Consider the following 11026-nt stretch of genomic DNA (forward strand, 5'->3'; position numbering starts at 1 on the left):
TTTTCCCATTAAACCTCAGACTTTTTTGTTTGTCTGGTCATGATACACCTGTGTATTGATTTTTGTGAAGATCGGTCAATGTGAACACGTTCCAGGGGTCTCGGGGGGCACCATTGAGCCATTTTTGCGACGCCCATTGAAAATTCCTCCAGAATACTAAAATTTTCACCACTTTCTAATTTTCTGCAAATTTTGGTAAGAATTTGAGCATGTTAAAGCCCTCAAAAAGCCAATTAATTTGCCTGAATAATAATAATAATCCTTACAATTTCAATAGGGCCTCATATATAGAATGTAAAGAGCTTATTTACAGAGTAAGTTCAACCTGTGATGTGTCTTTGGTCTGGTTGCAGCTCTGGTTGAACAGTTGACCTATAATAGTTGATATTAACATACGTCCTCGTTACATTTTTATTCCAAAATAAAACCAACAATAACCAAAATCCGAGTGACTGATGTTTTGCCAAATGAAATCTGAACTGAGCAGTTTTTTGGGGTTAAATCCTTATTTCCCCTGACACCTGAATGCACCACCTCCCCTCTCCCAGTGTCTCAGGTGAAATGGATGAGCATGATGAAGCCCCCCCCCCCCACTCATCAGTGAACAGGTCTCAGTGAGAGGCTGTTAAACTGAGATGTTCCAGGCTTCTCTCAGATCTGCTGAAGTCATGACAGTCACAGACGGTAACGTGATTCGTTTCCACCTCCAGGTTCTTCACGGCATCACCGTGAAGAGCTTAGAGAAGAGGAAGGAGAGGCTGTTCATCGGAGGGGTGAAGATCTTCGGTGTTCCTCTGGAGAACCTACCCAGGACATACATGCCTGAGTTTGGACTCGTGCCCTGGTGGGTTCTTTTAAAACATCTAGTATCTCTTATAGGATGAAATGTCAGAGACAAACCACTGTTTGAATATGATTTCAGTTTTCTGGTGGATGCCTGCTCGTTTCTCCTGGAGCGAGCTGGGACTGTGGGCCTGTTCAGGAAACCAGGCTCTCTTCCTCGCATCAAGACCCTCAGGGTAACACTCTGTCCTTTTTAATATTAAATTATCTTAATATAATCTACAGTTTAATCTGGTGTAATTGATATTTTTTGTTCTTGCCAACTACAGATTGGCTAAACGTGTATTAGGGGCATGTACTTAAGAATATATGGGTGGATGACATGACGCATGATTTTTCTGTAATTAAGTGTGAATGTTTATTTAGATGCATTTAACCACTTAAACAACACATGGGTGTAATGCATATTATGGTACTTTTTTTTAAACTTATGATTTTGTATGAAATATCTGTTATGTTTTGATTATATTTTAAGGTGAATACGCAAAATGTCCTGCGGTGTGACCGTAACATAGGTGAAGCATTAAACTTACATATTAACAAAATAAACCAGAAATATCTGGAGCAGGTAATAACTGCCTTGGCATTATATTGTATATAATGACTTTATTAATATTAGGTTTTAATATGCACAAAACTAGTATATTAGTATATACAGCAAAATAACTTTCGTAACACAAATGCTGTCCTGTGGCGTGACATGGAAAATCAGATTTTTGAAACTGCAGTTACATGGACAACTATAGGGGCCCTTAGTTTATTCCACTAGCAGGAAGCCCCCCAGATGTTGGAATGTACTGTGTATGTTGAAAGGTGACTGTTAACCTCTGATTAATTTCATAAATGTCACTCTTTCAGTCAGACAATGAATGTGTCATTTTTTGAGATTCCTGTAGTGTGACGGCTGTAGTACAAAAAAATCCACGGAACACTAGCAGTTTAAAAAAATTCAGGATTTGAATATTATAATTTCATACAACTGTAATCCTCATTAGAACGTTATTAAAAAAATATTGTTTCACCCTTATTTGTCAACTACCCATATGTGACATGCTTCATGCAACACTTTATAACTCGTGTCACTTTTTGATCTGGCCATGTTTGAGTACGTGTGCATGTCCGGTGTCTTCAGGCCAAGCTGAACAGAGCGGAGGACTGTGTGACCACCGCTCTGCCCTACGACGTGGCCACGCTCGTCAAACAGTTCTGCAGGGAGCTGCCGGAGCCTCTGTTCCCCCCCGAGCTCCACGCCGCCCTGCTCAAGGCCCAGTCGCTGTCCGGGGTGCAGGACAGGACGTCCGCCCTCCAGCTGCTGTCCTGTCTGCTCCCTGCCAGGAACTCCTCCTGTCTGCATTACCTCCTCCACTTCCTCTCGGGGGTCTCCCAGAGGTATGAATGAGGGGAAACAAATGACTCTGCTTGGTGAAGGTGTTAAGGCCCAGGTGGTGTTTCTAGTTTGACTGTTTTTATATCGTAGTATCATATTCTTTATATTGTGATCTCCTCTTCATTCAGATCCTCTGAGAACCTGATGACCAGCTCCAACATCGCCACAGTCTTTGTCCCGTGTCTTCTGCCCCCGCCCAACAAGACGGAGATGTCTGAAAGTCGACTGGAGCTGCGAGTTCTCATCCTGCGCACCTTCATTGAAAATCCTCACTTATTCGGTAACGACCCAACGCTTTAAATCCAACTAAATGCATTTGCATGGACTGTATATCTGCAGTGTTATTTATCATTACTTTATTCACCAGGTGTGATTCCTAAGGCTGTAATGGACAGTATGGAATTCCTGAATAATTTCCATATTCCAAAACAAGCTCATCCAAAGAAAGGACAAAGAAAGAGACATAGTTTCAAAGGTAAAAGCAAGAAAACTGTAAAATACAAAATGGAGTTCTACCTCTCCTTTTAATTAACTCTCTCCGACATGTAGTGATTCGGCCTGTGAAGACGGTGCCCTGCACGTCAAAGGTCACGGCAGCTGTCTCTGAGCAGAGCCAAGAGTCAACACCAGGGGGCAGACACACCCTCAGGAGAACCCATGGTTTGGAGACTTTCCCCAACGTCCTGCTGTTCAGGACGTGTTTGCCCTGCACAGGTTCGAACAAGCAACCAGTCACCATAATGTTCATGCATTTTTTTAAGCTGTTAGCAAATAGAATGTTAATCATTTACAGAACAAGGTTTCACACCAGCAACCGATGTTTCCAGGCCCACGAGCAACGAGGCGTGTAAGACGCCGCGGGACAGACGGAGAAGGTAAATGATAAAAGTCACTTTATGATGTGACCATAAACAAGATGAGTAAAATACTGTCGTTCTTTCTGTGAATGTGAATTTCAGAAAATTAACAATCTGATATTGTTTCACAGCAGAACGCACAAAGTGCATTAAGCAGTCCAGGAAGCCTGAAGTAAAAAGTGCAGTAGCACATGTTCAGATCTGGAAAGACGATGTCAAGTAATCAGCAGATGTGAGACAGACATTAACGGTTCATCGGCTTCAAATTAACTTTGTACCTTCTTTAAAAAAGCAGCTTGATTACGATGAGTTTGATGGTTGACTGACTTGGAAAAGGGAGAGCGGTTCCCTGACACTCGCAGATATAACCGTCAGAATCAGATCCAGCAAGTTGAAGAGTAAAGCTGAACTGTGGATCTGTTAAAGTCATTAGAAAAACCAAAGTTTATCTCCAGGATTCAGGCTGGAAACTTTAAAAATATGAAGAATTCTAAACTGAGTTTGTGGTTTCTGGTTCAGGAAGCTGGGGATCATGGGTAATATCCACTGTAGGGTTGTTTAAGTTCAGTCAGCAGGGCTTTACAGTCACAGAGTTGCCATGTGTGGCTGCAGGGGGCGCTGTCTCAGAGTAAAAGTTGCATAGTGTTGCTTTAAAAACCCCGATATTACACACAGGATGTTTCTTTTATAGTACCTGTGTCCCTGTGTGTTGCAGCGACCTGCGTCTCGGTCCCTTCTCCTGCAGGTTGACCAGAGAACTGCCTGTGCTCACCGGTGTGGGGGGGAAGCTGCAGCTCGCACCCTGGAGACGACGCTCTTCACTCTGACGTGTGTCAAGAAGCAGCCATGTTGGTTTTTATCTATGAGGGACCCGCTTTTATTCAGAGGGTCCCGATCGCTTAAGTTGTATTTTAATGTTTTATGGTTTAATTAATTTATGTATCCGGCTATTTATTTCCCAACAGAACCTTTTTGTAAGGTTAAAGATTTTCCAGACTTTTATATAAAGAAGTGAATAAATAATTAAGTTTTTCTTGTGCGTATCTCTTATCTCTACATATCACATAACTTTAATGGAAACCAGCGCTCCAAACTGAAAACGCTGACGGTTTTAAAAGCAACTATTGATTATTTTAAAGTTTTATTAAATGTTCTAGTTTTCAATTAACTTCAGGGAGAAAGGTCTGTTTTCTGTACTATAGATAATAAAACCTAGGGTCAGAATCAAAGTAGAATGAATCAGTGAGAAGAGGTTTAATGTGAATAGAAGCTTGTTTACTCTGTGATTTCCTGTTATGATGGATGATGACTCTTCTCTCGGTGCAGTGGTGTTGTGGCTCGGTACACATAATTGGTTCCGCAGCCAATCAGAGAAGAGGGATTCGTGGTTGCCTGGCAACTGCATCTGAACCGTGAAGCGAGGCGGATCGGGCGCGCTCCCGCTGTGGTTGCGTAACAGGGTTAGGTGATGATGACGCCGGAAACTGAGGATTACCCTTCAAAATAAAGTCAGAGGGAGGGAGATCTCTTATTAGACCAATTAATTAATAAACGGCAAAACACAAGAATAAAACGTAAAATATAGGATATCAATAAGTTAAGGTAGATATTTTTGAATTTCGTTTTTTAGACGTGGTGTGGAATCTATCCTAAATCGTCATTTCATCATGAAGTTTTATTTTTGCAAACCGGAAACCCAGGCTGCTTTATAGGCAGCTTGACAGCTTCGTCGTGCACAGAGCAGGTCCCATCATCAGCATCAACACGGTAAGAGCTAATAAACGCAGATATATTCTATGTTTACTCCATTTCTAATATCCTAAGAATGGAATCATATGAAGAAAATGACATTAAATCCATCATTAATAATGTTATAGTTGCGCCATCTAGGCTATTTATAGATGATTTGCATTAAAGGCTTTGTTTACACAGGTTTTATTCTCGATATAATAGAACCACCATGTATCATGTGGATTTATCCCATTGATATAATGGAAGCCCCATATTCCCTGTGTATTTATTATCCTTGATGTAATAGAACTATATTTTCTGTGTATTTATCCATATTGATAATAGAAGCTTCATGTTCCCTGTGTGTTTACCTGCAGCTGTGTTTGCACATTGCTCAGTCTGGTGTGTTTCCTCCCCAGATGACACACTCCACCCCCCCGGTGCTCTTCTCCCTGCTCGGCCTCCTCCTGGGGCTGCAGCTCGGAACAGCCTCGGCCCGCAGCCCCCGCCCGGCGGACCAGGTGTCCGAGGCCGACATCCAGCGGCTCCTGCACGGCGTCATGGAGCAGCTGGGCATCGCCCGGCCCCGGGTGGAGTATCCAGCCCACCAGGCCACCAACATAGTCGGGCCCCAGAGCATCCAGGGTGAGTGGAGCTGGTTTCTCATACAAGCAGAGTCCAGTTTAGACCAATCAGGTGAAAACAGGAAATACAAATGTCCTTTTTAGGGAAATTGTAGTCGCTATAAGGTGATGTGGACAGATGTTGGTCGTTTATATTGTAGTTTGACGTGTATATTTAGTCAAATGTATATTTTATTTGTCCAAGAAATAACCTAAATTTAATTGTCTTTTCTTTTTTATTGCGAATATGTAAATCAAAAAGAGAAATGATACAAACTAGTGAAACAGATCAGAAATAATTATCTTATACTAACTCCACCTTCCTACAACAATATATAATATGGATCCAAAGTTATTTGGGCAGTTTTGATCTGGAGTTATATATGTAGTGTATATACGGTTATGTATGTATTGTACATATTTGGATATACGATGGTGATATATTCTCTTACATGTTAAGTTGTGTTGAACCTAAACTTGGTTAAAACTTGTAGAACATGGCTCTATCTCAATTACATTTCACCCTATACCTTACAGGATGTGTTATTTATTTTTTCCACAGACAAATATTTAAACTAACATCAGTAGAATCTCTTCTCACTGATTATAGATGCTGGAAATGTTCAAGTGAAATCATTTGTGTGACATGATGCTTATTAAGGTTCTGCTGTGCCAGTTGTTGTGTTGACTTGTCATGTTTGTGTTGCTCCACCAGGAGGTGCACACGAGGGGCTGCAGCACCTCGGCCCTTATGGGAACATCCCGAACATTGTGGCTGAGCTGACGGGAGACAACATTCCCAAAGACTTCACTGAAGACCACGGATACCCGGACCCTCCAAACCCATGTCCCCTGGGGAAGACAGGTGGACACTCTTATTATACATCATATATTATTATTATTATGTCTTTTAAACACAAATTTATGTGAAACCAGCAGGTTAGAGTTAATTTCCTCCAGCAGACCTGTGCTTTAAAATTAAATGTTGTTGAAGCTGCCACAGTTGTTGGTTTTTGAACAACAATTTGTTAATTGCTGATAGTTAAGATGATGCAGCCCCCCCCTTCAATCCCTTTCTCCTGCGTCCCCTCTCTTTCGCTCTAACAGCGGCAGACGGTTGTTTGGAAAACGCTCCGGACACGGCCGAGTTCAGCCGAGAGTTTCAGAAACACCAGCATCTGTTTGACCCGGAGCACGACTACCCGGCTCTGGCCAAGTGGGTGAGTTTACAGAGTGAAACCACAAGCACGGATTGTTCTCACCACAGAGATCAGGAAAGAAAGAGAATCCTCATATATTCAAAGCTGGAAACGGCAAAAGTGGAAATTATCAATAGATGCACAAATACTTGTCTAGGATTCTTGACCTGTAAATTAGCTTTTAAGCCACTTATCAGATGTACACGTATATACAGCATGACTCCTCTTGCATTAATGAAAACCTCAGAGTGCTTCTTTGAGGTTTGAACAAGAGAAATACTCTTTATTTATTCGTTGGAAACAGAAGATGATGATGCAGCAGCAGCGTTTACAGATTTATTGTCCACTCGTGTCTGTAAAATAAAGACAAGACATTTCTCATTTTAAAGATCAAACAAACCTTGTTTGTCATTTGCACGGATTCATTTGTATCTCAGGAGGTTTGGTCTCAGGAAGTCACCACTTTGAGGATTGTTCTGTTCTTCGAAGAGACATTCAGGCAATTTGAATATAATTTATCGAACACAGATCCATGATTTTATGTCTAAACTTTTTTTCTGCATTTCCTCTCAGAACAAGGAACTTTTGTACCAGAAACTGAAGGGAGGACCCAAGAGAAGAAAAAGGGTATAGTGTTCCTTGGTTGTCTTTGTCCCTTTCCCTGTGAAGGGTTGTGTTAGAAACCACATCACCAGAACTGAGACTTACCACAGGAGACACTGATCTCCTTCCAAACTCACATTCTGTTCTGCTTTGTTCACAGCATGTTTGTATAATCATATTTTTCTCGCCCTGTTTGCAGAGTGTCAACCCATATTTAATGGGCCAGAGGCTGAACAACGTTGTCGCCAAGAAATCTGTTCCTAACTTCTCCGAGGAAGAGGAGGAGGAAGCACCGACCGCCTCCCCTGCCGCCAAATCCACGACCTAAACCCCTGCAGCCGCAGCACTCGCTGTCATATTAAAGTACAGATACAAGATTTAACACCGCATGTTCAAGTATTTTGGTTGAAAGCAATTAAATAGTGAATCCACTGGAGAGACAATGAAATAAGAAAATGTGAAATTGGAGAAAAGACAAGAAATTTGAAAGGTTTTTATTGCGAATTTCAATTGATCCAATTCCATAATCAAGCAAAACATTACTGGTGTGTCTTTACTTTAACATGTGGGAATTATAATCTGACACCAACAGAACCTGCTAAACAATTTTTTGTTGTTGAAACTCTGATGCTGGATAACTGACCAGGCAAAGTAGGCAAATAAAAGAAATGGCAGGTCTCAAGTAGAATATCTGGTATCACAAGTTCTTCACCTTTGGCTTGTGTCTCTGGTCTTGAAGAGAAAAATTAAGTTTCATTTTTTAAGTTTGTTTTAAAGTTATTTTACTATTTTCTGTGTGTAAAGTAACTCGGACACAGAAAACCTCAATCAACGATAAAAGTGGACACAAAGTTTGACACAAATGTTAGTCTACAAATCCGACATGTGAGGTTCTTTCATGACCCCGACTCTCTCCTACTCCATGTTCTTTTAACCCTCTCGCTCCATGCTCCTCCTTTCGAGATGCAGTATCACCTGTTCTGGTCAGTAACACACACACAGGGTTTTCTTATTGGTCAAATTCTGAAATATCGCTCATCACTATGCCGGTTGCTAGGACAACCCCTAATTACCCGAGCTGCCCGTCCTTATCAGGAGAGTTTCCTCCTGCACTCTGGTGCTGCAGCGTACCTCCACCCTCAGTAACCTTGAAAGATAACGACGAGTCTGCAGGTCAACGTGATCTGTCTCTTCTCCTCCATGACTAAATGTATCCTTTGCTTTATTGAAAATATCTAAACTAAATGAGCACCAGTTTCCTTCAACACTAGGGTTACTGTGAGGTTGTATCTAACGTTAGCCTTGGGTTTTAAAATTTGATTTATTTTGTTCTAACAATTAATTGAGAGTAAAGGAAATATCTGAAACCTTAACCTGGCGTCATTTGTAGGGAGAAAGTGGTTCAGTTTACTTTTACACAAATTCTTTACTTTTTCTAGTAAATTCAACTATTCAACCCAAAATACGAGAATATGTGGTGTTAAAAACTAACCTGGCAGTGTAAAACATATCTACAACTGTATTATATAAGTTGTATAAAGATATATGGAGTCGGTAAGATAATTATTATTCACAACTGTAAAAAGATCAATTTACTCACTGATGTTTAATTTTGTAAGTCATGATATGAGCAGTTACTCACCTCGGTGTCTTCAAGCAAAGATTCAATATATTCATAGAAGTTAATAAGCTTTGTTTTCTCCTGCGTAAGGGATGATGCAATATTTCACTGTAGCATGTAAACAAAATTATTCAGACTGGGATTTATTCACTTCACTAAACTGCAGTAAACAGGAGTCTCCACGGGCACTGGAATCTCTCTCGGGTCACTTTACGTTGCCAAATGTGTTTTTTGTTGTTCTGTAAAGTCAAATAAACGATTTATCTGCATTGACAAAGTCGGGAGGAGGTTGGATGTGTTTTCTTCTCAGACAGATAAAGTTAGGATCAGGGTTTAGGGGGCGTGTTCTGCTGAGGCTATGAAACTCAAGACAAGTTTAGAAAACCCCTCAGTGGGTCATTCATGAAGCCACTGAAGACAGAAACAAGAGTCTGACTGGATGAAGTTCTCTTGGGAGGAGTTTGAATCAACAACAGGTAACTTTTCTTAGCTTGTTTTCTTAAATTGACAAACAAAAAATAATGGTAAGATTGATTTTGTGGTGGAAAGAATGGTGCGTAAAAGTCGTGCGTAAAAGTCGTGCGTAAAGGCTCTCCACACTGAACTGATGTGTGTTTGGTTCTCCTGTCAGCTTCCACGATGAGGACACCATCAGTGCTGATCCCTGCAGCAGTTGTGTTGCTGCTGCTCAACCCACCGAGGTGCACAGAGGCTGCGACCTTCCATGGCGCTTTACCGCATTCAAGCAAACCCAACCCGAACGACTCGGAGAGATGCGTCCAACCCGCCATCGGAGGACTCGTATCCCGCGGACCGGGACCGGGACCCGTGACCTCCACGGACGAGGTGCTGGAGTCCAGCCAGGAGGCCCTGCACGTCACGGAGCGCCGGTACCTGCGGCTGGACTGGTGCAAGACGCAGCCGCTGAAGCAGACCATCCGGGAGGAGGGCTGCCTGAGCCGCACCATCATCAACCGCTTCTGCTACGGCCAGTGCAACTCCTTCTACATCCCGCGGCATGTGTACCAGGACGGCGTCGCGTTCGAGTCCTGCTCCGCCTGCAAACCCAAGACCTTCAGCACCGTCACGTACACGCTCTTCTGTCCGGGACTGACGCCGAGCACCAGGAAGAAACGGGTGCAGCGCGTCAAGCAGTGCCGCTGCACCACCATCGATACGGATTAGATGGAGACGATCTTCAGTGGGAGAGAAGTCGCTACTGCACGATGAGAAAACCATTTGCTTCATTGAAAATATCTAAATTAAATTACTATTCGAGGAGTTGGTACGAGTGAATACTTACATTTAAACAATGTAAGTTGTTGCCAAATAGTTATTTTTAAAACATTCAACTTACTTTTTGGTTCTGAACACTAAAGCTTTGTAAACAACAAATAAGTTGGGCTTGTGTTGAGATTTCTAAAGAAAGCTGCTTATTTTAAGTATTATATTCTAATACTGCACTTCAGCGGGTCCTCAAATATCTGATTACCTTAACCTGGGGTCATTTGTAGGGAAAAAGTTGTTTTCAGTTGACTTTTACACAAATTCTTTACTTTTTCTAATAAATCCAGAAGTGTAAAAAAAGTCCCATTCCCTCAAATTCTACCATTCAACCCAAAATACAAGAATATGTGGTGTTGACAACTAACCTGGCAGTGTAAAACATATCTACAACTGTATTATATAAGTTGTATAAAGATATATTGATTTAAAGCAATTGTTGAATTGATAAGATTATTATGAGGAAATTAACCTGAGCCTTTGTTATAATGGAGAGTTGGATACTCACCAATGTGCCACTAGTTAAGCTGATATAATAACCACTAATGGTCTTTTTATGTGTGCAAATAGATTTAGAGATATTGTGTCCACAAGAGATTGAGTTGGAGCTAGATTCTTTATTTCTTCAGGCTGGTGGATGTGCAAGACAGAGCAGGAAAAGGAGGACAAGTCTCTAAAAGGACTTGGGTTCATTATTTCCACTGTGTGGGATCTAAAGTCAAACTTCCATTATATAAAAATACTTTTTTCTGTACAACTTGCACTGCTTCAATGCCACATGTATGATTTATGTATCGTGTTGTGATGCCTGTAAATAAAATAAATCTTTCCCAGCTGTAACATCACCTAATTTGTGATCAGTGATTTTTTTATTTGTT

At 41.4% G+C, this 11026-nt stretch overlaps 2 protein-coding genes across 2 annotated transcripts; both read left to right on the plus strand.

Annotated features, from left to right (window-relative positions):
* The first annotated feature begins 668 nt into the window (after positions 1-668).
* On the plus strand, positions 669-7571 carry LOC133024833 (uncharacterized). The gene is made up of 12 exons (XM_061091996.1): positions 669-844; positions 923-1019; positions 1976-2232; positions 2359-2510; positions 2780-2944; positions 3042-3105; positions 3803-3863; positions 5238-5463; positions 6157-6306; positions 6555-6661; positions 7214-7267; positions 7443-7571. Exons 1-12 carry the CDS (start codon positions 669-671, stop codon positions 7569-7571), a joined length of 1638 nt encoding a protein of 545 aa, XP_060947979.1.
* A 1724-nt stretch (positions 7572-9295) lies between these two features.
* grem1a (gremlin 1a, DAN family BMP antagonist) lies at positions 9296-10952 on the plus strand. The gene is made up of 2 exons (XM_061091830.1): positions 9296-9340; positions 9496-10952. Exons 1-2 carry the CDS (start codon positions 9304-9306, stop codon positions 10047-10049), a joined length of 591 nt encoding a protein of 196 aa, XP_060947813.1. The 5' UTR covers positions 9296-9303; the 3' UTR covers positions 10050-10952.
* The last annotated feature ends 74 nt before the right edge of the window (positions 10953-11026 follow it).

Source organism: Limanda limanda, chromosome 18 (genome assembly GCF_963576545.1).
Source record: "Limanda limanda chromosome 18, fLimLim1.1, whole genome shotgun sequence".
Taxonomy (NCBI): domain Eukaryota; kingdom Metazoa; phylum Chordata; class Actinopteri; order Pleuronectiformes; family Pleuronectidae; genus Limanda; species Limanda limanda.

Excerpts from the sequence above, each read along its gene's own strand:
- LOC133024833 (XM_061091996.1), top strand. The coding sequence starts at position 669 with ATGACAGTCACAGACGGTAACGTGATTCGTTTCCACCTCCAGGTTCTT. Across the intron at positions 2,233-2,358 it reads CTCTCGGGGGTCTCCCAGAG|ATCCTCTGAGAACCTGATGA; the intron begins GTATGAATGAGG and ends CTCTTCATTCAG. Across the intron at positions 3,864-5,237 it reads AACTGCCTGTGCTCACCGGT|ATGACACACTCCACCCCCCC; the intron begins GTGGGGGGGAAG and ends TTTCCTCCCCAG.
- grem1a (XM_061091830.1), top strand. The coding sequence starts at position 9,304 with ATGAAGTTCTCTTGGGAGGAGTTTGAATCAACAACAG. Across the intron at positions 9,341-9,495 it reads GGAGTTTGAATCAACAACAG|CTTCCACGATGAGGACACCA; the intron begins GTAACTTTTCTT and ends TTCTCCTGTCAG.